The sequence below is a fragment of the Acomys russatus genome, chromosome 1 (assembly GCF_903995435.1).
Source record: "Acomys russatus chromosome 1, mAcoRus1.1, whole genome shotgun sequence".
In the NCBI taxonomy this organism is placed as follows: Eukaryota; Metazoa; Chordata; class Mammalia; order Rodentia; family Muridae; genus Acomys; species Acomys russatus.
Window position 1 is genome coordinate 95945456 of NC_067137.1, and position 26568 is coordinate 95972023.

The 26568-nt window shown below is 48.8% G+C and overlaps 1 protein-coding gene across 1 annotated transcript in view; it reads left to right on the forward strand.

Moving 5' to 3' along the window:
* Window positions 1–4151: 4151 nt before the first annotated feature.
* The window catches only part of Ift43 (intraflagellar transport 43), a 72153-nt gene continuing 49736 nt past the window's right edge, over window positions 4152–26568 (forward strand). Inside the window, exons 1-2 of the mRNA XM_051149598.1 lie at window positions 4152–4226; window positions 6500–6592. Coding sequence (XP_051005555.1) covers window positions 4173–4226; window positions 6500–6592 — 147 coding nt within the window. The 5' untranslated portion in view covers window positions 4152–4172. The remainder of the gene's footprint in view (window positions 4227–6499; window positions 6593–26568) is intronic.

Sequence of the window (26568 nt, forward strand, 5' to 3'; positions counted from 1 at the left end):
AAAAATGTTAAAAAAAAAAAAAAAATCACCAGTGGGTATGTGGGAAGAGGCAGGGCTGGGCAGCGGCAGGCCCAGCTAAAGGTGGGGGCAGTGCAGGACACACTTGTCTTTCGGGCGCTCCATTCATGCTTTCACTTTTGTTTACACTTCCTCGGGGGCTTTCTAAATGACTCTGTTGACGCTGCCTCTTCTCTTCATTGCCTGAGATGAGGGATTATGTGAAACAGGCCTCTTGGAGACAGCTCCGATAATCCACTTGGACCCACGGTCAGCATCTCAGCTTGTTTTCTCTCTCTCGGCCATGGCTTCTGTCCTTTGCTTCTCTTTAGGAAAAAAAAATCAAAAGAAAAAGAAGAAGAAGAGAAAAGAAGAAGAAGAAGAAGAAGAAGAAGAAGAAGAAGAAGAAGAAGAAGAAGAAGAAGAAGAAGCCGATTCACCGCAGCTTACTCCGGGAAGCGTTATTCCTTCCTCCGCAAGCCCCTTTCCGTGCGTGCGTGCGTGTCTCGCCTCTCTGTGGCTCAGTCGCCTACACTCGGTCCTCTCCTTCCCTCCCTTTCTCTCTCCCCTTCTCCCTCTCTCCCTCTCTCTCTCTTCTCCCCCTCTCTCTCACACACACACATGCACACACACTGCTTTCTCTATTTCTCTCTGCTGAAATTTTATACCTCCCTCCCATGACGTCTCGGCCTGGGGTGGGGGAGGGAGGGAGGGACGAGCGCACATAGCCTCTCTCGCTGCACGGTTTTAATGTTTTAAACAGGCACAGGAAAAGCCGAGCCCATTTGAAAAATACTTTGCGAGTCCTCTGGTTCGACGTGGTAACTGAACTTTTTTTTTCCCCTCCTCTTGGAGTCATTCCTGCTACACGTTGGCTGTTTTTCTGGAAAGTTACTCTCGAGCCCCCTCCCTCCTGCTACCCCGGCCCCTCTGCGCAGGGGCCAGCTGTCAGTCCATGCTCCCCGCCCCGATCTCTCGCCTCCCCCGCGTCCCCGATCGCCCCCGGGCCGGCACCGGGACACACGCGAGGTCCGCTAGGGAGGCAGGGCTTGACGGCCCGGCCGCTCTCTCCAGGCCCCAGGGTGGAACCGGGCTCGGCCGCGATCCTGGCAGTGGTTTTTCATTGACCAACTCGGAGCCTGGCGGCTGCAGCTTGAATAAATGATGGCGCTCTCTGGAAGGTCGAGGGTGCCCTCTGGCGAGGCCCGGCCGCCAGTGACCGAGGCTTGGTGGCTGGGGACCGCGAACACCAGCAGACCCCCGCAGTCGCATCCCTGGCCCCACGAGTGAGTGGGGTCCGCTCCCTTCCCGGCGACTCAGTACCTGGCCCCAGCCGATTTCCCAGCCAGGTTTCTAGGTCTTTTGTTGTTGTTGTTTGTTTCTTTTGTTTGTCCTCATGAGCAGCTTGTTAGGCCAGACCCAGGTCACGCTGCCCGCTTTCGTCCTCTAAAAGCCCTCTTTCTTCCCAAGTCTCATAGTAGCCTTCCTGGACCCTTTCTAAGAGGCCTTGGCTCCGAAGACGTCTCAGTTGAAGGGATGTTTATGTATAATCTTTACAGTCGAGGAAACTGAGGCACAGTCCTACCTTCCTTCCTTTCTTCCTTCCTTCCTTTCTTTCTTTTTTCAAGGTTATACTGCAAGTGGGTAATGGAAATGTCTATCTTAGGCTGTCTAATATGGAAAGGCATTATTTTTACTTACATGACTATGAGGAAACCCAGGCATAGAGAGACCTTAAAAATGACTTCTTGGTCGCACAGCTCGTAGGTGTCAATACCACCATTTCAACCCAGACTTTCCATTGCCAGTTTGTACTTTGGCCGTTATTCTGTTTGCTTCTGGAGTTTGAAAAATAAAAATTTTAAGTTTTTTTTTCTTTTTAGTGTGTGTGTGTGTGTGTGTGTGTGTGTGTGTGTGTGTGTGTGTGTGTGTATCCATGTGTGGGCATGTGAGCTTGTGTCCAGGTTCCTTTGGAAGCCCGATAAAGGGCAGTCATTTCTCTAGAGAAGGTTGTGGGATGGCCAGCATAGGTGCTGGGAATTGGGCCCCAGTCTTCATCAAGAGCAGTGTGTCATCACTGACCTACCTCTCCAGCCCTGAGGGCTAGCCCTGGTGTTTCTTACATGTCCTGCTCTGTTCTAGGTACCAAGGGTAAGCCAGAGAACAAAGCAGAACTTGCTTTTATGGGTAGTAAAGCAGTAAGTAAATATGCAAATTTATGCAGGTGGATGGAGCAGGGAAGGGGGAGGAGAGTGCCCTGTTTTTTTTGGGGGGGGGGAAGTGAAATTTAAAATGGGACGACCCCAGAGGCTGAGGCTCTTGGGCTAACTCTTTACATAGTGGGCTGCAAAGTTAGTGAAGGAATTTTCTTTTGGGCTCAACACTCTCTGCCTCTCCCACTCCAGAGAGAGCTGTATTTTAAAACTCACTTCTCAAACGATTCAAGAGTCAAGCTTGCCAGCCCCTGCTTGCTGAAGATTCTCTCTGGCCAGGCTCAGTACCATTCACCCTTTGTTTTCTCCAAGTTGGGGGAGAAGTGGGCGGAAGCTTACAAGAAGTTAAAAAAAATCCAAACACTAATCTCTTCTTGCATGGCCCGTGCCAAGGAAGATTGGAGCAAGGGAGTAGCTGGTGCCTATATCGGAGCTGTTTTAGATTTTTGGCAGTGGTGGCTCAGTCAGATTAAAATCTAACAAAATATTCTCACCGAGAAGCCAGTAGGATCTCAGGAGAAATCGCCAAAGGTCATTCCAAGAGAGGAGCCTGAGATCATTCCAAGCAGGGTTAGGATGAGAAGTCAACTCTGTGACTCACAGGCCAGTGTCATTGGGCATGAAAATGCTTGGTCTTACTCAGTGAGACTTCAGGTGAGTGTCCCTTGCTGGGTACTTCAGTAATGTTTGTTATTCGACTTTATGGACAGTCCTCCCACTTTCAAGTCTTTGTTTTTGTTGTTGTTGTTTGGTTTGGTTTTTTGTTTTTTGAGTTAGAGTTTCTCTGTGTAGCCTTGGCTGTCCTGAAACTCCCTCTGTAGACCAGGCTGGCCTCGAACTCACAGAGATCCGTCTGCCTCTACCTCCCAAGTGCTAGGATTAAAGGCGTGCGCCACCACAGCCCACCTTTAAGACCTTGTTTTTAATCTGTGGCCATCCTTATTCTGTTTTCTGTGAGTCCCTGCAACCAATGCCAAGAATTGGCCAGAGATGTTGACTTAGGGATCTTATATGGAATATAAGCCAATGAAGAAGACTCAACCTGACTGCCCTCTAGGCTGGGAAGTGGTGGAGTATCTCCTTCTGCAGGCCTGGGAGGAAGGCTGGCAGCCACTGTGTGGGGGAAGAAACACTGTGGTAACGTGCGATATTGCAAGGGCTGGCCTAATACTTAGTACTGGGGTTATTTTCTTCAAGCTATGTGTCTTGATGGTTAGGGATTGTTTAGATGAAATAAAATTGCCTAGAATTATACCTTCTTTTCTATTTCTTTTGAAAAAGGGTCTAAACGTGTTGCTAAGACTGGACTCTAACACCTAAGTGATCCACTAGCCTTCTGAGTCCCATGTCCCGTTCCCCCCACCCCCCTCCCCAGCTCCCAAACTCACTATGTAGCTGAGAATGACACTGAACTCCTGATTTTCCTGCCTGTAACTCCCAAGTGCTGGAATTACAGGTGTGCATCCCTGTGTGTGACTGCTTTCAATAAACTTCTTGAAGGCAGAAATCACATACACGGCATTTTTGCAAGTGATTTTAAGCTAGTGCTTATCTGTCATGGGAATAATAGCACACATCCTCCCTCCACTGTGCCTGTTACACTCTTCCCTTGAGCAGCTACTAGGAAGGCCTCTCTGTACATCGTGAATGTGAGGGGTCAGAGAAATCAACAACTGTGCTTTCACTCACTCACCCACGTGTTTAATCTGAGTTACAAATGTAGGCCAATCCCCAAGGCTAACTTCATTGGAGCAGCCGTACCGGATTTTGCTATCTGGAGGTTTGTTTTGTTTTCCCGAAGCCAAGCAAAGTTGGCTTAGGAAAGATCTGGTTTAAACTGGAAGGTGACACACAGGACCTAAAGCGGCGGACTCTTTAAATACTGGTGTGGAAGGGCGGGGTCGTTGTTAGGGACGCGGCGGAGACGCCTGTATCCAGGAAGTGACATCATCCACCGCGGAGATGGACGATTTACTGGACGTGGGCGAGGAGAGACGTCGCAGCTCGGCCACCTCCGTGAGGAGCGATCCTGGGGGCTGGGGTCCGGCTAGGCGGGTGGGACAAGTGGCCCGGCTCCGGGAGAAGCCTGGAGTCCGGCCAGGCTCCGGCCCAGCCGCCCGTGTGCGAATTCCGCCTTAACGGAGGGTCTGCGCCGGAGCCACGCCTGCCCCCGCCCTGGAGTTTTCTCCTAGGCTGTCTAGTCCCCGGAAGTTCTCCTGAAAGCTGCTGGGAAGAGAGGTCGCTGGGGATGTCCTTTCCTTCCTTTAATTCCCGCTCCCCCAGGATTGGAAATCAATATTCCAAATTATTATGTGGGCGGAGTAACTTTATTAAAACAAAACAAACAGAAACTGTTGTTGGGCCAGAATACACCTAGCCTCGGGCTTCCTTGCTCGTGGAATGGAGGTGTTGCTGTGCCGGTGAAATGAGGTGATTCGTTGAAAGGATTTACCTTCGCTGTTGTTCCCTCCCAGGCTATGTCCAGCATATAGTCAGTAGATAATAGAACTTGATTAAAGACCTACATAAAGTATTTTCTGACCGTCATAGCCTCCACCGCGCCTCGATAACCTTTAGAGTCAGTTGAGATTACTCAAGGATTGGGTGATAAGTCCTTAGTTTCTGCAGTAAAATCTCAAGCGTCTTGAAGGGCTCTGAGAGCATCCTATGCCCTCCGAGGTGCTAGAGAGGCACCCTTTGGAGGGAGATAAAAGAGGCAGGAGCCAATTGGTTGAGAGTGGAACAGGGTTTTTTAAAAAGCTAAAGCCATTAGGCCATCAGGTCTTTCTGATACATAAACCTTTGGAAGTACCTGGGATGTGAATGTAGTGATTTTTTTCTTTTAATTCTTTCCACAAATACATATTGAGCCCTACTGTGTGTCAGATTTGTTGTAGGCACTGAAGAGATAGGAGAGAACAGAACATCACTGGCGTTTGCCCTAGTCAGGGGAGAAGGACAGTAAACAGGCTACCCTTCAAATACATGATCTCAGGCTGTAAAGTGATTTTTCTTATATTGCCAATTTACAGAGTCTTCAATAGTCCCAAGCGTGAACAGTTGTTAGAGAAATTGTTTGTCAACAGCATTTACAAACACGATCATTGATTTTTGTTTTAGGGTAACTGCTGTAGGAGCAGATACCTACTACTTGGACAAACAAAAGAGTCTATCTTTTTGGAGAAGGAAATAAGCTGTGTTATCAGAAAGATTGCTCCCATCATCCTTGATGCCTAACAGATTGACATCACAACTTGAAGGGCTGACAATTGCAATCTGACTGGACCCATTAGCTTTTTTTTTTTTTTTTTTTTTTTTAAATGTGGGGCTCCTAAAACCCTTTTCCTCCTTGTCAGAGCACTTAGCACTGAATTTTCAGCAGGGTATGGTGGGACAAACCCAGGATTTGAAGTTACAAATCACCTTTCGGAGCCCCAGTTTCCTCCTTTATAAAATGACGTCAGTCTCATTTTTGTTCATACCATGGTGAGACTTGAACACAGCCTCACGGGAAATGAGACCCGAAAGTACAATGCCCATGCTGTCTTTTTGTTTGTTTGTTTTGTTCTTTTAAGTAAATGATCACACAGAGAGATGGGGCAGGGAGAGAGAGAGCCACTCTTCCTTCAGCGCCCATCAGTGTGCCTAGGAGCATCGTTTTTGATCTGGGGAATGCAGCAGGCCGAGCCCCTGCCCACACAGAGAGCTTGGGGAACACCTGCAAATGGTTCATATGGTGAATCCGAGTCTTGAGGTGCTGTAGTTTCCAAAGGCGATGTCTCAGCAGTCCTGTGGCGGCTCTTCCTCCATGCCTGTAGGTGCAAATCCAACCAGCCAAGCGAGAGGTCTCTGGGTCCCTCTGATGTCAGTTGCCAAGAAATTGAGGCATTCTCTCTGAAAGCCTGTCTGGTAGCTGTCTCAGGGCCTGCCTAGGAAGGTGAGAGCCTTTACCACCCGCTCTGAGCTGTGCCTCCAGCTCTCTCCCCAGGCTAGCTGCATTTCTAACAGCGTGTCATGGGCAGAGCAACATCTTTGCTTCCGCTGTACCTGTGGCTGTTGAAAACCTCACGTCAAAGAACCTGTGTGTTCCTTGTCCTACCAAATAGAACTGACTTGGGTACTTTCTCGGAAGGGTTTAAGACATCTGTCTAGGAATATATCCAAATTACTCAAATCCTGTCCTCTGCCATGTGTAAAGCTGCAGTCCTGGCTTACCACATATCACACCCACGGGGACTCTCATCTCACATGATATTGGATCAGCTGTGCTCTCCTGTCTCTCCTTCCAGGGGGCCAAGATGGGCCGCCGAGCTCAGCAGGAGTCTACGCAGCCTGAGAATTACTTGAGCACCAAGACTTCTTCATTGACTCAGACTGGAGAGGTGAGTACCACGGAGACAGAGGAAGCAAGAAGACGTGGGGAATGCTCTTTAAGGATAAATGAACCCATAACGGCGCACGGTGGTGTGTATCTTTAATCCCAGCTCTTGGGATGCAGAGGCAGGCCGATCTCTGTAAGTTCAAGGCCAGCCTGGTCTACAAAGAGAGTCCAGGACAGCCAGGGCTCTGTGTAACAGAGAAACCCTGTCTTGACAAACCAAAAAAATAAATGAAGCCTTAATGAGCAGGGCTGTTCTGCTCTATGCTTGTTTGGAATGTCAGCCTTCCCACCTGTCTTGATCTGGAAGTTCCCTTTGAGGACATTGTCCTACTGGGAACATCTTTTCTTTGAGACCCAACTGGCTCTGGGCCTTTTTTTTTTTTTATTCCCAATGTACAATTTTTATTTTGTTTCTGGGTTGTTTGTTTGTTTGTTTTGTTTGTTTTGAAAGTCTCATCTAGCCCAGGCTGGTGTGGAACTCACTGTGTAGCCGAGGGTGCCCTGGAATTCCTGATTCTCTCCCTTCTAACTGCCACTCCCTGTTGTTCGAAGGTCAGGGTCAGCCCTGGGGCTTTACACGCGCCGCCGAGCACACCCTCCGAAGTGAGGGACTGGGACGCCGCCCAGGAAGATACACTGGTTAAGGTTAGATCACATGGTTGGAGGTTTGCTGCTGGTCTCTACCACGATTTCAGGGCTTCTGCACTCCGGAAACTTCTCCAAGAGTCCTCGGCCTTTGGAAAGAATGGGAAATCCATGAACAGTACTCTTTACTGTCAGGGTTCACTCAGCCCCCTTCATTTGAACAGTCTTGGCTTTTCCAGAGTGTCCCCGACCTCTGTATGCTATCTTCCTAGGTCTGCCACCTCCTGTTTTGCAGTACCCACCTTCGGGCAGCCTGGGTTATTGCTAATTGTAGTTTTCCAAGTCTCTCGGCTCCACTAGAAAGCAAGTCACTAGACAGTAGGAAACCTGGCTTCTTAGTGGCTGTCTAACTCATCAGTTCACAGTGGCTGAGGGGACCGGGCCGTGCTGAGAAATCCAGCAGACCACACAGGTGCACATCAAACAGCCACACGGTTCTTATTGTTCATGTAAGCAGGCGTCAGAAGTGATGTCACCATCCTCTTAAGCTCTTTATGTGGTCCTGTGCACATATCTTTCACTCTCCCACTTCTGTGCAGAAGCATGACTATGAGGAATTATTATAGTAACCGTGACACTAGCATGTAAAATCTGGCAGCTGACGCTTCCCTCATCAGCAGGAAGACCCTGGGGAGGGTCTTAGGGCCTGTAGGGCATATGACCACTGTAAAGGGGTAACTGGTACCTTATCAAAGCTGGCTGATACTGTCAGGATACAGATCAGCTCTGCCTGATCTTCTGACCTTCCAAAAAATGCTGGTAGTTTATGTGCGTGTGTGTGCATGTGCGCATGCGGGCACGTGTGCGTGTGTTGGTAAGTGTAATGCACACCTGTCGCTGACTCTGGTTATGAGAGGTCATTTTGCTCCTCATCTCTGGGTACCCCTGGAAGCAAGGTGCCTGGCAGGCTTCCGGAATGCCTCCTTCCCCTTTCTGTGTGAATGGGACTTGGAGTTGCCTGGACAGCAAGCCTCCCATAAGACCAGATACTCACTGGGCTGTGTGAGACTTTTTGGCTATTTTTTCCCCCTAAAATTGGATCCGGGACTTGTGCCCATTTGCATCCAGGTCTGCGAATTCTACTTGATATGCTATTTTTATCCCCTCTCTGGCTTTATTCAGTGGCCAGATCCCTAAAAATGCAAATGTGGTACCTGGGAACTGTCAAACTACTATAACTTTAGAGTGAAGAAGGACTTAGTTTTGAGTAAATAGTTATTTTAAAGCGAGGTGGTGTTGTTGGGCCGTGGGAGAAGGAAGCAGGGAGACTCCGGGTTTGCCGTGGGCTCTCCTAAGTGCTTGGATCTTAAATCCGCTAATCTCTGGAACCCTCCATTTCCTCATTTGTCAAGTGGTGACCATGGTACCGTTAGATGGATGTGAGGATCAAGTGAGCTATGCATTTAAGCACTTTGGTAAACTAAGAGGCACTGGGTAAGCTCTCTGCACAACAGGGAGTGAATGCGTCTTTGCTCTCTGCTATTCCTGTTGAAGGGCCGCACTGAGCCGGTTAGGGCTTAGGGGCGGGATGTGGTGGCTCACTGCCATCCAGGCCCTGGGGATTTTGAGTTGGTTTTCTCCTTCCACCATGGGTCCCGGGGATTGAACTTAGGTCTTCAGGCTTTCACAACAAGTACTTTATCCATGGAGGCTTCTTGCCAGTGCTGCAGTCACATTGTGTTTGGTTTATACACTTAAACTTTAAAAAAAAAAAAAAATTAGTCAATAATCTAAAATTGAGACGTCTGATGTAAAAACCCAGATTTGGGGTTTCCTTGGAAATCAGAAGCTCTTCCTAGTAGACCAGTGGGATGATGGCATTTCCGTGTGGCAGCACTTGGCCAGGGTCCTGAGCCACCATTGTATGAGTGACTAGGCCTCTCCAGCTCACTGCTTTTTGTCTGCCTGTGTTTCTGGGTGCTGGGGTTGGAACCCAGAGCTTTGCATATTTAGACAAGTACTCTACCACTGAGACATACCCCAGCTCTCTCTTTAAATTAAAGAAAGAAAGAAAGAAAGAAAGAAAGAAAGAAAAGATTTCAGTAAGTTGCCCAGGGTGACCCTGAACTTGTTAGCCACTTGCCACAGCCTCTGAATAGCTGACTTACAGGCATATACTACTGTTTCTAGCTTTGTCTGCTGCTGCCTTCTCCTCCTCCTCCTTTTTTTTTTTTTTTTTTTTTTTTTTTTGAGCCAGGGTTTCTCTGTGTATCCTTGGCTGTCCTGGACTTGTTTTGTAGACCAGGCTGGCCTTGAACTCACAGCAGTCCTCCTGCCTCTGCCTCCCAAGTACTGGGGATTAAAGGCATGCACCACCATACCCAGCCTGTCCTACCTTTCAAGAGAGCTTTATTTTTTATTTTTTGGTTTTCTCTGTGTAGACAGGCTTTCTCTGTGTAGCCCTGGCAGTCCTGAAAACTCACTCTGTAGACCAGGCTGGCCTCGAACTCACAGAGGTCCTCCTGCCTCTGCTTCCGAGTGCTGGGATTAAAGCATGCGCCACAACTGACTGGCTCAAGAGAATTTTTGATCCAGTCACTATTGGGTCTTGTAACTCCCACTCTGAGTTTTTACCTGGGACATCGGTGTTGTCTTGATGAGTGAGGAGGAACGGCAGTGGGGTGGGCTGTTTGGAACCAACCTGATGGGCCTGGGGACAGGGGGCTGACTCAGCCAGCAAAGTACTTAACGTGGGTATTAGTTACTTTACTGTTGCTGTGATAAAACTTCATGACCAAAGCAACCAATGGAATAACAGTTTATTTGGCGCTTACGATTCTAGAGGGATATGACTTTATCACCATCACGGTGGAAAGCCTGGCAGTGGGCAGGCAGGCATGGGGCTGGAGCAGCGGCTGAGAGCACACATTAAAAAAACTTTTTATTGAGATTATAATTACATCATTTCCCCTTCCTTTCCTCTCTCCAAATCTTCTCATGTGTGCCCTGCCCCGTCCCCTAGTGTAAACATGAGTTCACATCCTGAGGCAGTGAGAGAGAGAGAGAGAGAGAGAGAGAGAGAGAGAGAGAGAGAGAGAGAGAGAGAGAGAGAGAGAGAGAGAGAGAGAGAGAGAGAGAGAGAGAGAGAGCGCGAACGCAGGGGGAGGGAGAGGGAGAGGAGACAAGAGGATGCCTGGGGCTTGCTGGCTATCACTGAGCCAGCCAGTGAGCAACAGAGTTAGTGAGGGACCACATCTCAAACACTAAGGTGTGAAGCAGTTCAGGAACCACACCTGACATCCACATTTCATCTCCAAGAACACATGGAGACACAAATGCAGACACAGACAGAGGGGAGACGGGGAAGATGCTGACACAAACTAACTTGACATTACAAATTAGAATTTATAGTCCGGGGCAGAGGTGGCTCACACCTTTATTCTGAGCACTGAGGAGGCAGAGGCAGGCAGATCTCTGAGTTGGAGACCAGAGTTGGTCTACAGAGTGAGTTCCAGGATGCCAGATCTGTACAGAGAACCCTCCCCCACCTCTCAAAAAAGAATTAGAAATTATATAAAATTTTTAAGTAGACTGGGATAAGAAAGGGAAGAATTCTAATTTTGGCTAGCTCCCTTGTGTTCTTCTCCAGTCCCTCCTGGCTGTGGGGGGCTCATGAGAGCACTGTCCTGTGTCCCCATGTGCCTGAGCAAGTTGCCCAGTGAACTCTCCCCAGGCTGTCTTCTCCCTGCCATTTTGGTCGCCATTTAGGGGCTTTCTGCCTGTGGAGTACATGTGGCTGAACCCAAGCCCACAATGAGAGAGGAGGAAATGTCTCGTGGTTTGCTTAATCATTCTTTAGATTTCAAAGAATAACAACTGCCTGGTTTTCCTGAATTAACAGGAAGATAGGCTTCTTTGTCATTTCACTGGCGCGGAGTCCATTGGAGGTGTGCCATAATTCTCTATGTCTGTCTGTCTGTCTCCATGTGATGTATGGACTTGTTCACATGAGCTTATGCATTCCAGAGGTTGAAGGTTGATGTTGGGTGTCTTCTTTGATCACTCTCCATCTTATTTTTGGGGGCCCGGTCTTTCACTAAACCTGGTAAGCTGGCTGACCAATAAGCTCCAAGAATCTGCCTGTGTCTCCTGACCTCCTCATCCTCCTGAGGTTTACAGATGTGAGCCAAGCCACTGTCCCTGGCGTTTTACATGGCTGCTTTGCTGGGGATCGAACACAGGTCCTCATGCTTGTGTAGTAGGCGCTGTACCAGCTGTTTAGCCGCTGCCCCAGCCCCTGAACTCAGGCCTGAGTTGTTAGGCTGCCATGAAGATCAATTGGGAAGTGCAAGCATAGCAGGTAATGTGGCATCTAGCAACTTCTAACCATCCTGTGTGTGTGTGTGTGTGTGTGTGTGTGTGTGTGTGTGTGTGTGTGTGTGTGTGTGTGTGTGTGTGTGTGTGTGTGTGTGTGTGTGTGTGTGTGTGTGTGTGTGTGTGTGTGTATGTGTGTGTGTGTGTGTGTGTGTGTGTGTGGTAACAAATCAGACTTGGATCAGGTGTGTAGTTGAGTTAGCAAACCAAGTTGTCAGTAATTTAAATTAGGAGAGGCCTTTGCTGGAAGACAGTTCTTTAGTGTGTTTGAGGAGAAGCAGCTGTGAGAGTTAAAAGTTGGTTTCTCGACCCGACAAGCCATTCTGCTGATTCAAATGGCTCTTACATAATTCCTTTGAGAAAAGCCCTGGGCCATCCAGTTATGTTACGCTGAGTTTGGGCAAAAGTAGTCTTTGGCAAAGCGCTCCAAGGCTGGCTTAGCCACGGACGTGTGACTCCCTTGCTTACATAAGGTGGGTTTTGGCCTAGCTTTATTTTGTCAGTAGACATCAGAGCCTCTGTTGAAACAGTTGCTACCTGTCTGCTAAGTCCATGCAGCAACCTGTAAAGAGCCTCGAGGGGCCTCTTAAAGGAGGTGTCATCACCTCACTCAGGACCTGAGAGGCTGGGTAGATGGGCCCTCCGCTCATCCAGGCCAATCTGAGCCTTCTCCTACCTGCCCTGCAGGCGCTGTGTGGACCTCCTTGTGAAGGCAAGGGCTTTGAGAGAGAGCAGAGAGGCCACGGGTAGGGGGCTATCCTCAAGTCTTCCTCAGAGGAAGTGAGTCCCCCTTTGGGTACCCTTATTTGTCTAGTTGTGGAGAGCAGTGTTTGAGTCACAGCTGTTCCTTTTCTCCCCTCCCCCCCTCCAATGCCCTCGCTGTTCCTCCCGAGGACACAGAGCTCAAAGTTAGCCAGAATCTTGCCCAGGAATCTGAGAAATGTTGCTGGACTCATGTTCCCAAATTAGGCCAATTTCCTCATCCCCAAGCCACCTCGCTCGGCCAGTGCTCCTGTGGCACTTTGCATTACGTCCGTCGCCCTCTGCCTGTTCCCTGACTGTTCTGCCAGCAGGGTGGTTATTTTCAGCCCAATAGGGTTATCTACTGACCCTTTTTGGTGACATTTTTCTTCTTTCTCACAAAAATAACCCTCATGACTGGTCACATTTTTTTTTCAGCCTTTTTCGTAGCCCCTTCTCCAATCAGCTGGGTTGAGTGATGCCTCTGATACCGTTGCCAAAGAGGGATACAGGGAATTCGACATGGAGCTGTTCACAAGGAATGCGTTTTCCACACTCCGTATTTATGTCATGCTTTGAATGCCTCAGTTAGGGCCTTCCCTCCGCCTGGACAGATGTACATCACTGACCCATCCCCAAGGCTGGCTTCTGCGTAGGCGGGAATGGCATGTCAGGGGAGAGCTCACAGTCAAAATCAACATCTCCATCTCTGGTTCCAGTGATGCTTCAGAGCTTTTTGGCTGCTCCAGGACAGTGCACTGTCTTCTTGTCTCCATTCATGTCCCGTGATGAAGCTTGGTGTTCACCTAGCACTTTGAGAGTTGCGTCCTCGTCTGTGCTAAGTGAGACCTCTACACCAGAGCTTTAGCCCAGTGTATCAGTAAGTCATCTGTGCTCATCCTCTGTCTGAAAAGGACAATTGTCATCTTGCCTTTGATTCCAGCTCTGCCATTTCCAGAGTTACTTACAAGTTACTTACTTGCCACACTAAGCCTGTTTCCTCATCTGCCGAGCGGACACAGTGGCGGGTACTTTGCTCCTAGGGCTCCTGGGGCACCAATGAGAGAACGCACAAAGCTTTAGACCAGTGTCCGACAGGTGCAGCTACTGTCGACATTCATCTGAGTCAGAACTAACTGAGTCACAGAACTAACTGGTTCTTAGGGCAACCTCCCCCAAACAAACAAACAAAAACAAAAAAAGAGCCTTGGGATGGGAACTCTTTGGAGAGAATCTGTCGCTGGAGACCCATTTTGTCTCCTCTGTGAGCAAGCCTGCTCAAACTATTGGCCAGTTATTTCCCAGTGCTTGACCACTTTCCAAAGACAACTTGGGGGAGGCAGTTCTTTCCTATTATGTGGGTCTTGGATCTCAAAGTCAACCAAGTCTTCAGGCTTTACCCATTGAGCTATTTTGCTGAGCCACACACACACACATATATGAATATGTGTGCGCGCATGTATGTATATATGTTCTATAGTATAACTAGAGTTTTATTTATTTATGGACTTTCCAATACAAAAATGATCAAGACAATATATTCTAGCGGAGAGCCACACACTTAGTGTTCAGAGTGTGGAAGTTACCGTAGAGCCTGGATCACAGGCAACACAGCCTCCTGGGACTCAGTGAAAGCCTCAGAAAAGAGGAGACTCTGGTCTGCACAGAGGCGAGTGAATACGAATCTGCTGATGTGGGGAGAGCAAAGGCCATATGGGGAGCACTGGTCTGTGTTTGGACACATAGGCTTTCTGTTGCTCTGAGTGTGTTGCCAGGAGGATGCATGGAAGCAGTTGGAGCATCATAAGGGATGCTGTAGCAGAGCAAAGGCAGAATTCCCAGTCCTAGCGTGCTTTTACAATTCCTAGTGCTTGCATGCCACTCACATTGTTAACATTGAAGAAACAAAAACCAAAACAAAACCCTCCCCTTTTGTACTTAAGGAGGTTTTTTTTGGTTTTTTGTTTTTTCAGAAAACTTATCAGTGACATTACAGCTCATAGTAGTTAGATATTTCAGGGTGGATATGAAACAGTTACAGGTTCTAAATAGTGTTTCAAAAGCAGCAAGGTCATTGTCACTTGAAGCTCAGGAAGCTGAGAGCCTATAGTGCCTTAAAATGAAACCGCTAGTGGAGAGTTAGGCAGATGCCCGTGTCAGTGTATTAGTTACTCTTCGTTGCTATGACGAAACATTGACTAAAAGAACTTTGGGAAGAGAAGGTCTATTTCATCTTTACACTTCCAGGTCTTAGTTCATCACTGAGGGAAGTCAGGGCAGGAAGCATGGAGGAACACTGCTTATTCTCTCACTGTAGTTCATTAACCTGCTCATGTTCAGCTAACTTTTTTTTTTTAAGATTTATTTATTAACGCATTCTATGTGTGAGTCCTCTGTCTTCGTGCACACCAGAAGAGGCAATCAGATCCCATTGCAGTGGCTGTGAGCCACCATGTGGTTGCTGGGAATTGAACTCAGGACCTCTGGAAGAGCAGACAGTGCTCTTAACCACTGAGCCATCTCTCCAGCCCTCAGCTAACTTTCTTACATTACCCAGGCCCACCTCCCTAGGAATGGTGCCGCCCACAGTGGGCTAGGCCCTAATCAGGATACTCACAGCCGTGGCCACAGGCCAGTCCGATCTAAGCCCAGGTGAGTCTAGGATGTCAGCACAACCATTGTTTACTTAGGCGATTGTTAGTGACAAAGATGGAGACTTTAGTTATACTGAATAGCTCAGAAAACATGTTCTGTAACTTTAGAAAAGTCAGAATCAGGCTCTAGAGGAGCTTGGGGGAGAAAGGTGGAGGCCTTCTTTAGCAGAATTCGATGGCGTAGGCCCTACCTGAAAGAGCAGCATGAGAAACAGTCTGTGGGGGAAAGCCAGGACTTAGGAGAGGCAGGAGATGGAGAGAGTGTGTAGCGAATGCCAAGTTCTAAGTCTGCTTAGGACCCATGAGATGCTGGCTGCTCAGCCTCAGTGAGAACACTAGCTAGGCTGGGCCTCCCTCTTCTCATTGTGTGCATGCCAGCAGTTTCTGCGGAGCAGGCTGATAGCGAAACATTCTTTTAGCGACGTTACTTCACATGAGAAGGCTCCTGGCTAAGGCTGCATGCCATCAGCGCCAGACGGGAACATTTCTGGTCACATACCTTTGCCCAGTGTGATAGAGCCGCGTCCTGTCTTCGCTATATCCCTGGCTTTTTGTGTAATTCTTACAGCAGCTAATCTAGGAGCGAGACACGAACCTCCAGTAGACAAGCTGTCGCTTGGAATCGCAGCTGCAGCTGCAGGGTGCGTCCCTCTGTCCCCTTCCATCTTCTGTGCTGTCGGCAGCACATATTTTAAAGGCACGTGCATTATGACTTCTGGAAACACAATGAAATTTGAGCCTAGATAGAGCATTTAGGGTTTGCTTTGATGGCTTGGTTCTCATCAGGTGGTTTCTCCTCAGCCTGGACGCTCCCTCATCTGGCAGTTCTTGTTTGCCAGGGACTGTTGTGCTGGGTTTGTTTGAAAACCTTTTCTTTTTTTCTTTTTTTGGTTTTTCAACACAGGGTTTCTCTGTGTAGCCTTGACTGTCCTGGACTAGCTTTGTAGACCAGGCTGGCCTCGAACTCACAGTGATCCACCTGCCTCTGCCTCCCAGGGCCTTGGATTAAAGGCATGCGCCACCACTGCCCGGCTTGAAAACCTTTTCATTCCATCTTTTCTTCTCATGGATATTGTCTTTGTAGAATTCTAGACTGAGTTTTTTTCTTTTCTTCTTTTTTCTTGAGAATCAATTGCAAATATCAGCTAGGCTGAAGGGCACAATTTTCCTAATCGCGGACAATGTGGCAGGCAGAGACAGGAAGAGCAATGCAGTTATGAGGCTAACCCGAGCCATGCAGTGAGTTCCAGGGTAGCCAGGGCTCTGTAGGGAGACCCTGTCTCAAAACAGAACAAGATTGCTATTCCTTTGGCCGCTGGCCTCCATGGGAGCTGTGGTGATGGTGGTTTTATATGTAAATCCTACCTTGTTTCCAGCAGGCAGACACAGTGTCATGGGGCTCAGTCCTTCAGGGCTAGCCTGGGTCCTGTTGTGAGCTTGTTCACCGTGTGCTGATGTTTAGTTTTCAGCAGCTTGCCTGGGATGCTCCTGTTGCCTGGGATGCTCCTGTTGCCTGGGATGCTCCTGTTGCCTGGGATGCTCCTGTTGCCTGGGATGCTCCTGTTGCCTGGGATGCTCCTAGATGTGATTTTCTGTATATTTATTATATTGAGATTTGCTGACTTTTTCACATCTGTAGATTGAGTTTGGGTTTTCACCAGATTTGGACATTTTTACGCCAGTTTTTCCTCAGATAACTTTTCCCATCCAAGCACTAACCAGGCTGGCTCTGCTTAGCTTCTGAGATCGGTGCGTTCACAGTGGTGTGGTCGTAGCCCTTAAACAGCTTTCCGTCCACGTCCCTCTCCTTGTTCCTGGAGGCTAGTGACTCAATACCTCTGTCCCCGATGCAGCATTGCTGGTTTTTCCCTCCTGCACACCAGGTCCTTTCTGCTCATCTCCCAAGGCATCTGCCTTTCTGTTTATTTCTTCTGTAGTCTTCAAGCTGCTGCTAAGCCTGTTACCTGCGATTTCATCCACTTTGTTTACACTTAGGTGCTAGGTTGCTATTTGCACAAACACACACACACACACACACACACACACACACACACACACACCCGCCCATTTTTTTAAGCATATAATTTGTGCTTTGCATCTACATTTCCTACATTCTATGACCAACTTTTCCTCTACAGCCTTGAACACACCTATTTATTTTAATGTGTCTGAGTTTTTTCTCTAGACGTGTGTATGGGCAGCATGGGCATGCCTGGTGACCTCAGCGGTTAGAAGAATGAGGCGGACCCCCTGGGACTGGAGTTGATGGATGGATAGATGGATGGATGGATGGATGGATGGATGGATGTGGGCTACCATGTGGACCCCCTGGGACTGGAGTGGATGGATGGATGGATGGATGGATGTGGGCTACCATGTGGACCCCCTGGGACTGGAGTTTATGGATGGATGGATGGATGGATGCGGGCTACCATGTGAACCCCATGGGACTGGAGTGGATGGATGGATGGATGGATGTGGGCTACCATGTGGACCCCCTGGAACTGGAGTTTATGGATGGATGGATGGGTGGATGGATGGATGGATGGATGCGGGCTACCATGTGGGTGCTATGCACCGACCTGGGTCCTCTTCCAAGAGCAGTAAATGCTCTTAACCACTGAGCCATTTTTCCAGCCAACCCTAGAACATTTATAATCATTTCTTTAAAGCCTTTGACTATTAAGTCCAACATCTGAGTCACGTGAGGTCAGTGTTTTTCCTAGGCGCTTTAGTTTTGACTGCGGGTCCTGCATTTCTTCACTTCACATGTCCAGTAGTGTTTTGTTTTTTGTTTTTCAATGAGAAACATTGTACTGCTACGTTATAGAAGCTTGGAGTGTGTTCATTCCTGTCTGGACTTTGCCTTAGCAGATAGGTGTCCGTAGGTCACTAAGCTTGTGTAGCACTCTGAAAAGTTAATCTAAAAAGTTCCACAAGTTGGAGGGATCAACAGTGTGCCGTCCTAATGGCACGAGGCCCTCCTGCAGAGCCTGTGCCAAGTGGCAAGGTTGATCAGCTGAACAATACGCTTGGCCATGCCTTTGTGGCAGTCCGTTGTCACCTGGGAGCGGTGCTCAGCCTGTGCTGTGTGAGAAGAAATGGGAAGGGGCTGGAGAGATGGCTCAGTGGTTTAGAGTGTTCGGAGCTCTTCCAAAGGACAGGAGTTTGGGTCCCGTCAGGCAATTCATAACCATCTGCAACTTCAGCCGAGGCTTCTGACACCTGACACCTTCTTCTGGCCCCTGTAAGTTCACACACACACACACACACACACCCCATCACGTAAATCAGTGAGGAGAGAGTGTGCCTAAGGCACACAGTAACATCTTCCAACAATAGGAGGAAGTCCTTAGCAAGTGATAAAGCCAAGAACCAGTTATAAGTTCTCACAACGTGAATTAATTCAGTGCAAAGTATAACTTAACATGCTGGCTTTGCTATTATAGTTTGGGTGGATTGTACAGTTCCACTCTTTAATGAAATGAAGGTCATAGGAGATGATGGCTATTTTGTTTTTTGTTTTTGTTGTTGTTTGGTTTTTCGAGACAGGGTTTCTCTATGTAACAGCTCTGGCTGTTCTGGACTCTCTTTGTAGACCAGGCTGGCCTTGATCCCCTGCCTCTGCCTCCCGAGTGCTAGGACTAATGGAATGCGTCACCACACCCAATTCAAGATGATGGTTTTTTAAGGACTTTTTTTTTTTTTAAGCAAGATTAAAGCTCAATTTAGTACTTCTAACCACACCTCAAACATCCCAAACACAATTTTGCTGTTTGAAATATGAAGAGTCCTTGAAATCCGGATGTTGGGGAACAATTCTAAAAGGCCCCTTCTGAAGTGATAGGGGCCGAGTAATCGGTGGTAATCGTTCCCTTGCTACATACTCTCAGGGCTCCCTGCTACATTCTCGGAGCTGAGCTGAGAGAAGAGAAAGGACATGGGGTGGGGAATGGAGCTTGGCACTCCTCTGCGGGTCTCCTGCAGTGGGGCAGCCAGCCCGGGGATCACTGGCTCCTTCCAGCCACCCCCACTTCCTTTCCATGGTCACCCCTGAAGAAGCACACAGGAGCTCGGGTTTCCTCCAGCACACTTCTGCTCTCAACCTGCTCCAAGTTCTTCTACTTTAGATTTGCTTGAGGTGGCAAGTCTAGACTGATTATCCAGAGCCACCGAGTCACAGGTGCCAGGAGGGGTGGCTTTTTGAGAGGGCCAGGAATTTACACCCTTCCACACTGCGCACATGTCTCGCTACATACACATGCTGGATTAATTTGAACAAATGGAAAAGAGTGGAGAGAATGACAAAAATGTATAGGTTTTGATTTATGATGAAAGCTGAAAAGAATGTTTATGTTGGCTAAGTGGCAAAACGTATGGGGGGACCGGGCATGTCTTCGTTAGTGTCTGGAAGGTATGTGGACACAAGAAGCCGGTGAGGGGAGAGCTGGGTTTAATGTGGCCCAAGGGATATAATTCAGGGATGCTGTCCAAGACGGGCGAATCCAGGGTGAATTTTAAGGATGACTTTCAGGGCTGAAGTATGTTCCCTTTAGTTCAGCTTCTTTGAAAACTGCTGGCAGCCCTACCCCAGGAGTGCCTTAGAGTGGACAGTTTGTGACTTTCAAGTGTAATGCCACCAGATTGTTTGTTAGACAGCATGGCTTCTGAGCATCCCAGTTACCTCCCAGTGAGAGAACAGCTTGGGTTTCTCCTCCTGGTCTCTCTCTGTGTCAAGTGAGGTAGATAATGATTAGATTTTGGGACAGAGCATGTGTAGGGCAGAGCCTGCACGAGACCTCGTGATGCTGCCAGAACCTTTCTACAGTCGCTACCCTGGGCACAAAGGATGTTTCCTCCAAAGCCTGCACTTGATCACTGTTGATGATACACACTCGTGAAGTGATGTGTGTGAGAAGTGATGTTGTGGCCGTGATGTGCCAGGGTTCACAGCAGACCTGTAAGGGGCTATGACCTTTCTCATTTTACATAGGAAAACAGGGCTTAGTGAAGATGCAGCCAGCCCAAGGCTTTCAGGTATGAAGAGGAAGATTTAACATTTGAATCCATGCTGGGCACGGTGGTACATGCTTATAATCCTAGCACTCTAGCAGGCAGAGGCAGGCAGATCTCTGAGAATTTGGGGCTAGCCTGGTCTACAAAGCAAGTCCAGGAGAGCCAAGGCTACACAGACAAAGCCTATCTCCAAAAATCAAAACCAAACCAACAAAAAATTTGAACCCGGACCCTTTCCTTCCTCCTGTCTCTGAATCTTTTATAACTGCAGCTTTCCCCCTGACTTCTTTCTGGTGAACTCACTTCTCTCCCCTTCTGCTTATTCCCTCATTCTGCCCTGTAGAAGGAGCTGTCCGTGGGCTCACGGAAAAGCCCAGCTGTGTTCAATCTGCCATGGTTCATTTTGGGCATCACTTTCTAATTCTGCCTCTGCCCGTAACCTTTCCCTCAGTGTAAGCCCAGTGTAAGAAGAGTAGAGGTTAGCCCAAACCATTTGCTGGTCCTCCTGTTTTACAGGACAGTCCGTCATTATTCAGTACCTCTTACTTTTGGAATAGAAAATGAAGTTTTGGTTTTGGCTTCTCAGGTCTTCTCTTTAATGTCAGGATAGGCAGATGCACTGATGGAATTGTTTGGGGAGCTGCGTGGGTCTACCCTTGAGTGACCTAGTCTGTGACCCCTGCATTCAGCGCAGGTCCTTGCTGTCAAGGAGTCGCAGCTGGTTCAGGGCAAGAACTGGGAAGAACTGGGTGTTTTCAAGGATCAGAGCCAGATCACAACTGTCCTGCTGACCTGGCTTTGAATCTTTGTCCCACCGTTTGCAAATGACATGGTTTCAGGTGAGTTACTCTCAGCCCTGCTTCCTGTGGACTTGGTAGTATCGGAGGGCCTGCACCAGCTTGAGACACAGCAAAGCAATGCTGGCCATCCTTTACCCCTGACCCTTCATTAGTATATTCTTTTTTTTTTTTTTTAAGATTTATTTATTTATTATTATGTATACAGAGCTCTGCCTGCGTGTACATCTGTAGGCCAGAGGAGGGCATCAGATCATATCATAGATGGTTGTGACCCACCATGTGGTTGCTGGAAACTGAACTCACGACCTCTGGAAGAACAGTCAGTGCTCTTAACCTCTGAGCCATCTCTCCAGCCCCATTAGTATATTCTTTTGACACGTCCAGCTTGGCACTTTTGATCATGTCTTAATCCTACTATCTCTTCTTTCTCGCTGTAGCCTGGTCTTCTCTGTTTGTGTCTTAGCTCCTTCATACCCACTCATATGGATCACAAATGTTCCATCTCATCATTCATTTGTTTGGCCTAAGTTCCTGGTCCAAGAATTTAAAATACTACAGTTCATGGACCCATAGAATCATGGGATTGTATGACAGAAGGGATTCTTCTAAAGGGAGGAAACACCCAGGGTCATGGAGTTGGCTACTGGCTGGGCAAGGACGAAGCTGGGTTACTTGGTGTTCCTTCTACCACAAGATTTTGCCCTAATTGCAGACATGCTTATATTCACCAGCTGCATTCACCATCAGTTGGAGCATGGGTAGGGGGGTACTTTCATCTAAAAGCACAGCTGGGGGAGGGGTGTTGTGGGCCAGTAGTAGAACTCTTGTTTAGTGTGCTTGAAGCTCTGGGGTCCATCTCCAGCCAAACAAAACCAAATAAGCAATAAAAGCACCTTCCCATCACTTCTGCTCATGGCAGGGATCACAAGACCTGACGTGTTTGGTGGAAAGCTGTTTTCAGGCGGTGGCATTAGGAATTCCTGGCTGTTACGTGTCTTACTCTTGAGCAGACTCACCTGTGGACAGCTGGCACCTTGCTGCCCCCACAGCAGCCCCGCCCCCACAGCAGCCCTGCCCCCACAGCAGCCCCGCCCATCTGCCCTTCCTTAATTCGTTAATTCAAGCTTTACAATGTGGCTTCCTCCTTGATTGGGTCCTCTGTTCATTACAAACTGAATATAGAAGCTTGTGGGAAGGAGGGGAAAATAGTACAAGGTACAGCCAGCACTCTGCACTAGACCTAACTGTGACTAGCACTTGCCCCTGTTTGTTTAGATTAAACTTCTATGCTATTTTAAAATGTAAAAGGTTTTTTTGGGGGTGGTGGTTTTGGTTTAGGTTTTTCGAGACAGGGTTTCTCTGTGTAGCCTTGGCTGTCCTGGACTCACTCTGTAGACCAGGCTGGCCTACAACTCCCAGAGATCTGCCTGCCTCTGCCTCCTGAGTGCTGGGATTAAAAGTGTGCACCACTGCTCCCGGCTTTAAAATGTAAAAGTTAGCCGGGCAGTGGTGGCACACGCCTTTAATCCCAGCACTTGGGAGGCAGAGGCAAGTAGATTGCTGTGAGTTCGAGGCCAGCCTGGTCTACAAAGTGAGTCTAGGATAGCCAAGGCTACACAGAGAAACCCTGTCTCGAAAAACAAAAAAAAAAAGTAAAAGTTATGTTTTGTGTATAGTCTTTGTTGAGCTACACCCACAAATATTACAGAGCGTTCCTTAAATGTTTCCCCATTTATCTAAAGTGACAATTTCCTAGAAACCTGGCTGTCACACTAGCAGTGTACCCATCCCAGCACCATCCACTACCCAGTGTCTCCTCATTTTCTATCTCTAATGAAGTGGTTTTTAAAAAACAAATCCAGGATCCACACGAGAACCAGAGCATTCTGATTACTTCTCTGAAGGCATTTGTCTTTATTTTTATTTTCTGACTCCCTTCCCTTGTAATGGCTTCGGCGTTCTGAAGAGATGCAGCACATGGCCCTCTAAGGTTTCCTCATCCTAGGCTCATCAGAGTCTTTATTCCTGGTGTCGTTTAGTTTAGTCCTCTCTTACCTGATTTCCTGCTTACTGGAAACCAGATCAGAAGGCCTGATTAGATTCCAGAGGAGCATTCTTGGCAGGGATCTTTCCGGGGTGGTGCTGTGTGCTTCAAGGGATGGCACAGCCTGTCCCATTGTTAACTGCTGCACAGCATGCTGGCTGAGCCGGGGTGGTGACAGACACGGCCTTCCTTAAGGACCATTCACTTCCTTACAACTAAAACTTAGCATACAGGGCAGTTTTTCTTTTTTGGAAGCACGAAAACACCCAGTTTTTCCAGGGAGTCTTCCACGTATGGCTTTGGTGTCCATAAATGCTCAGGTTCATTTCTTTCTTCTTCATAAAATAGAAAGTGTTCTAGGTCCATTTCAGTTTGTCCTTCCACAGAGGGAGATGTGTTTACTCTCACAAGGGCTCAGCTGACCGCTCTGATGATCTATGGCCCTCCTTGAACTTAATTCCACTGTGGGAAAACTCAGCTGTGAGACACAGGGTCTAGGCGGGAGACAGAAAACCCGGGAGACGGACTGGCGCAGGAGTGCTGAGTGGCAGAATCCGCACCGCTCCTTCAGGGATTGGGCACCTGTGTTGCTGGAGCAAGGAAGGAGGTTTGTTTTCAGTGACCACACTTTGAACTGAAGATTGCTGGTGTGAACTTTGCCCTAGATCTCGCTTAACTACGTGACCTTTGTACCGGGTATTTATGTGTGCGTGCACTAGCTTTTTGCAACAGGTTGCCCTCTGGGACTGAGCTGGGTTCGTCTTGGGGGTAGGTGGGACTGGGGTTTCTCCAGAGCTCCTGAGAATATGTGCAAAGGCTCCAAACTCAAAAGGCTCCTTTTTTGGCACTGCCAGCATCTTTGTGTGTCGGCATCTTAGGAATCTGGGGAAACCATATAAAGATCAGAAATGAGTCTGGCCCGAGAGGCTCCCTCTGACATGGTAATTCCAGTTCGTTGAATCCTGGCCCACTCGGATGAGACCATATAAAGAGGCCGTTTCCTGAATTTCCCGCGCTCTGCCTCTCACAGGCTCCTTTTTGTAGCACACTGGTATTTCAGGACTGCAGCCGTGATCACGTGCCCTCAATCCTTCACTCCGCAGTCATTCCTGTGCTGGATTTATTTTTGGAGACAGTACATTTTTGCTTCTCTTCAGGAGCTATGCAGGGTCCTGCCCCCTCCGCCCAGCAGCAGCAGCCCCAGCAGGCTGTGCTCATTTCCCACACTCTAGATGTGACTTGACTTTCCAGCGAGAACAGAGGGACGCTGCCTGAGGGCTACTGCACCAGTGCTTATTTTTGTCCTTTATGATGTTGCATATTTTAAGACTCTTCTTTATAAGACGTGTGTGTGTGGTGTCACCTAGCAGCAAGTCAGCCAAAGTTGGAAATGGCTTTTCCAACTGATGTCTTGTGGTCTTGCCTGTGGATCTAAAGCTCAGACTTTTGAATGTGTGGGTCAGTCTCTCTTCTGTCACTGAAGGTTATTGGGCCTGTGCGTTCTTTTCTCCCCAACATAGAGATAGCAATGCTGTCTTTTCCAGGGTGCCTGCAGGAGCAAAGTGGGCCAAACCTCCCAAATACTCAGGCAAGTTCTACAGTAGATGCGCTCCAGGGAAACAGTATGGCGACTGTCCTAGCCTCCTTGAAGACTGAGTGGCTCCTTTCAAGGAGGATTTAAATGAGTGGGTCATTATGTAGAGAACTCAGGCATAGAAGAGCTAAGAAAAAAATGAATCACACATTCATGTCTCTTCTGATCCTACCCAGACCTGAGAGGGAGGATGGAGAGGGATCTGTGGCCCGGGGGGAGGGGGCGAGGGGGTGGGGGAGTGTGACTGCAGCTGACATGTTGAGCTGGTTAGGGCCTTCAAGCCTGTAGGACCCCGGCCTCCGAGCTGTGACCTCCAGGAAAGAAAGGAACCGTGGCCGTGGCTTAGCCTCGGGATGAGTCCTGTGTTTCAGCTTGCTCTGGGAAGAGGGTCTTGGGACTCTTAGCGATGGAGCCTCTTGGGTGCCCGGAGTCCTCAGGGTTTCTAAGAAGGGCAACAAGGCATTCAGGGAGCAGACAGTCCACCCAGAAGGAACCAGTTGACTTTCTGAAACTGCATTATCAGAAGCCAGTCATCTACTTCCATTTCAAGTAAATCATCTGTGCGTAATCTTAGAAGCGGCAGTGTGACCAGGTGTACCCGATGTAACTTGTCTTGCACTGTAGATGCTTGTAGTGGGTCCCCAGGAGCTTCCCAGGATCCTTGTGCACACAGTGATGGAGCAGCAGCATTTGCTTTAGGAGTATGTGCTATCTGTCCCTAGTACCACTCCACCCTTGAGTACCACTCTACCCTTGCGCACTCTCTTTCTCTCTCTGCCCGCCTCCTTTTTTCAGTGCTGGGGATCAAATTCAGCTAGGCAGGTGTTCTAGTGAGCTGCATCGAAAGCCCTTCCCATGGGTTTCCCATGGGGCAAGCCCCACTTTCCCCGCAAAGCAATCCCAACTTCCCTTCCTCTGCGTGTTCTGGGTTGGCACCATTCCCTTCAGCTGGGTACCAAGGACTTTGATGAGCATGCTTGTTAGAGCAGTCTTCAAGATGACCCAGGGCAGACGTGGCTCCGTAAACCACCAGGGTGACAAGTGCAAAACCGACTGGAGCTGCACTGTGCCTGAGGGGGGGTCTCGCCTCAGCCTCAGTGTTGCCTCCCTGGAGCTGTGCCCCCTTGAACTCATGTCTGCCTGCTGGGCTGGGCTCAGCTTCACCCTGACATCTGTTTACATAGATTTCACACACACCCGAACTTTGCCTCCTGTTGTGCCTCGTTGAACCAGGGGATATCTAGGGACAAGGATGGCATCTTTTTCTGTCTTACTGCACCTTTGGAGTAGTGGTGAATGAAGTCTGTCCCATCCAGCCAGGCTGTTTACATGTGGCCGTGACAGGACCCGGGCCTGGTGGCCATTTCCAGTTCTCCGTCTCTGGAGTAAACCCCAGCAGTAAGCACTGCCCACCAGGTGATGGACACCTTCCTCTAAATGTGCAGATTCCAGCTTTACAGACAGCTGAGTCCCACTTGCCCCTCCTCACCTCCTGCTTGTCAACTCTGAGTTCAACAGCCATGGAAGTACAGCCCCAGGTGCGCTGGGAGGGTATTTTCAGAAAGGCTCAACTGAAAAGACCCACTCTGAATGTGGCTGGCACTATATTCATGGGTTCGGGGGGGGGGGGGGGGGGGGGTGGGCACTGGAAAGGAGAAAGCGAACTGAACAGCTGCATTCATCTCTCTCTCTCTGCATGATTGTGAGTGCGATGTGACAGCTGCCTCACTCCCCTCCGCCCACTGCGTCTCCCCCCCCCCCACATGGTGGCCTGTACCCTCAAACTAGGAACTAAAATGTACCTTTCCCCCTTTTAAGTCTCTCGTGGGATAATTCTCGAGAGCAGTGAGCAGTGGCATGGGTGTGCCTCCTGGCTGCCCCAGTGCCTTCTGAGCCTTGCCAAGACTCTGGGCAGGACTCCTGTTGCTCCTGTCTGTTCAGAGGATCCCTCTGCGCGCGCCCGGCCCCCTCTGTCAGCTGCTCTCGTGTTTAGGGAAGACGAGAAGCCGCCTGCACAGCTGTGTATCATATCAGCTCGCGGAGGCTCCTGCCATTTGTGAAGAAAACCTTCGATTTTAGAGCTGATGCCAGGCAGCTGGGCATGGAGGTGTGACTGTGTGGCGGGCTTGCTGTTCCTCATTTGAGGGCACCACTGTGTAACTGGGGACA